This window comes from Castanea sativa, chromosome 6 (genome assembly GCF_040712315.1).
Source record: "Castanea sativa cultivar Marrone di Chiusa Pesio chromosome 6, ASM4071231v1".
Taxonomy (NCBI): Eukaryota; Viridiplantae; Streptophyta; class Magnoliopsida; order Fagales; family Fagaceae; genus Castanea; species Castanea sativa.
The window spans coordinates 29,761,671-29,763,769 of NC_134018.1; the positions used below are offsets into that span (position 1 = coordinate 29,761,671).

Below are 2,099 nucleotides of genomic sequence, written 5' to 3' on the forward strand. Positions count from 1 at the left end.
GATTTGAAGTTTACATCAATTGAGTTGGTAAGCTTGTACTGGCTCTCATTTGAACGTACTCATCATTAACATCATTTTTTCACCTACCACTAATAATCTTCCATATCAACATGTGTCAAATTTGTTCTAAATTTTGTGCATCTAGACTTCCTCGAAGTCTCATCATTAATGTTTTAACCAATGTTTTGTGAATTTTCAATTTCCAGAAATCCCCATGCGTACGAAGTACTATTTACATTTTACAAGCTTTCTTGTGTCTTCTTTTTTCTTTTTTTTTGATACAGTGTCTTCTAATATTAATACATCCTATTAATTGGGTGCCATTGATATATTTATTTTCATGGGGTGCCAATAATTTTTTTTTTTTTTTTTTGGTAGAAAAGGCGAAGTTTTATTTATTTATATACTATACATACCACAAAAGTCTCAGTGCAACGGGCATTCCCTAGTGGTGCCCAATTTTCTTAGATCCCATAGTACTCCTATTTTGATACTGCTATAACAAGGCCGGTCCAATGTATCACTGATTGATCAGGAAGTCGGTGAACTTTAGGCCTAGCCATTTTGATTAAATAAACAACTTGCTCTTTATCGCCTGCCATCCTTTATTACTATATACTATAAAAATTAAAAATTAAGAAGAAGAAAGACGAGTATTTGATTATGTGGGTATTTTAAACAAAAGATAAGATTGAATAAGTTGAAGAGAAGTATTCCTCAACAGCCAACCACAATGTGGGGTCATATCTTTACTTACATACTTCCTAATTAATTGTTTCGCTCTTTCCATCCCTATATATAGAGAGAAAAGAAAGACATTGGTTTTATATCATCCTTCTCCAATAATAGTTTCTTTGATAATAGTGTTTGCTAAGAAAAATGGGTTCCAAGGCTTTCCTTTGGCTAGCTCTTATGTTGGCCATTGTTCTTCTCATCTCTTCGGACGTGCAGGCAGCTAGGGAGTTGGCTGAGACTTCCTCTAATCTGAAAAACGGTACGTTGGGTTCTAGATTTTGTCCCCTTGGTTACATTTTTTCATGTTAGAAATTTACATTTAGTTTCTATTTTATTTGTGTAGCAATAATTAATGAAGGTATGGTGTATGAATCTTTTTCTGTCTTACAATGACCAGTGCCCATGTTACTGAAATAAATGAGTTTTCTGAAAAATAGAACAAGCACATTTCTTTTGTAGCACTGTAAAACATGTTAAAGAATTATTGAACATTGTTTGCACGTTGGCCTCAGCATATAAAGAGTAGCATTTTGATGGGTTAATTTGCGGCAATAGAGGCATATAATCTGTGTGTGTTTCTTGTTTAGGATAATGATTCTCTCCCACAATATATTTCACATCCACCTTTTCATATTTTAAATGTGAATATTACTTTTTCACATTTTAAAATGTGTACACAATACATGCTATTGTAGTATTGTGTGATAAAAAAAAGTGTATAAAATGAATGTAAGAGAATATTTATGGTCTTTTTTATGAGCACATGCCACATAGTGTGTTAAGTACATATATAGTGGCCTTGATTATCACAATAGCATAATTACGTCATCTAACATGTTTCATCATACATGCAGCGGAGGTCTCCACAAAGACCAATGAGGTAGATGATGCCAAGTACGGTGGACATGAAGGATATGGTGGAAACCACGGAGGAGGATATGGAGGAAACCCTGGTCAAGGCGGATATGGTGGAAACCACGGTGGCGGATATGGAGGAAACCCTGGCCATGGAGGTGGTGGACATGGCGGAGGGCGCTGCAACTATGGCTGTTGTCGTGAGGGTTACTATGGAAATGGCTGCAGCAGGTGCTGCTCTTATGCTGGTGAAGCTGTTGATGTTGAAACCGAAGCCAAGCCTTAAAACTAACGCAATAATTATCTAAGTTATGGTGCTTTGATACTTTTTAATGTTATGAATAAAGCTTCAAGAGGTGTAGAAATAAAACCATGACTGAACGTCGACTATGACCTTCTTGCTCTTGCTCTTGCTCTATATATATAGTTACACCTGTTCTATAAATGATATCGTTCCACGATGTTGTGTGACACATAATAATATTGGATACCATCAGCTCTGATCTCAA

The 2,099-nt window shown here is 35.6% G+C and overlaps 1 protein-coding gene across 1 annotated transcript; it reads left to right on the forward strand.

Annotated features, from left to right (window-relative positions):
• The first annotated feature begins 821 nt into the window (after positions 1-821).
• LOC142641391 (glycine-rich protein-like) lies at positions 822-2,099 on the forward strand. The gene is made up of 2 exons (XM_075815812.1): positions 822-994; positions 1,590-2,099. Exons 1-2 carry the CDS (start codon positions 880-882, stop codon positions 1,874-1,876), a joined length of 402 nt encoding a protein of 133 aa, XP_075671927.1. The 5' UTR covers positions 822-879; the 3' UTR covers positions 1,877-2,099.

What these genes read in the sequence shown, in the direction of transcription:
- LOC142641391 (XM_075815812.1), top strand. Translation starts at nt 880, where the DNA reads ATGGGTTCCAAGGCTTTCCTTTGGCTAGCTCTTATGTTGGCCATTGTT. An exon ending in TTCCTCTAATCTGAAAAACG is followed by an intron (nt 995 to 1,589) that starts GTACGTTGGGTT and finishes TCATACATGCAG; the next exon opens with CGGAGGTCTCCACAAAGACC.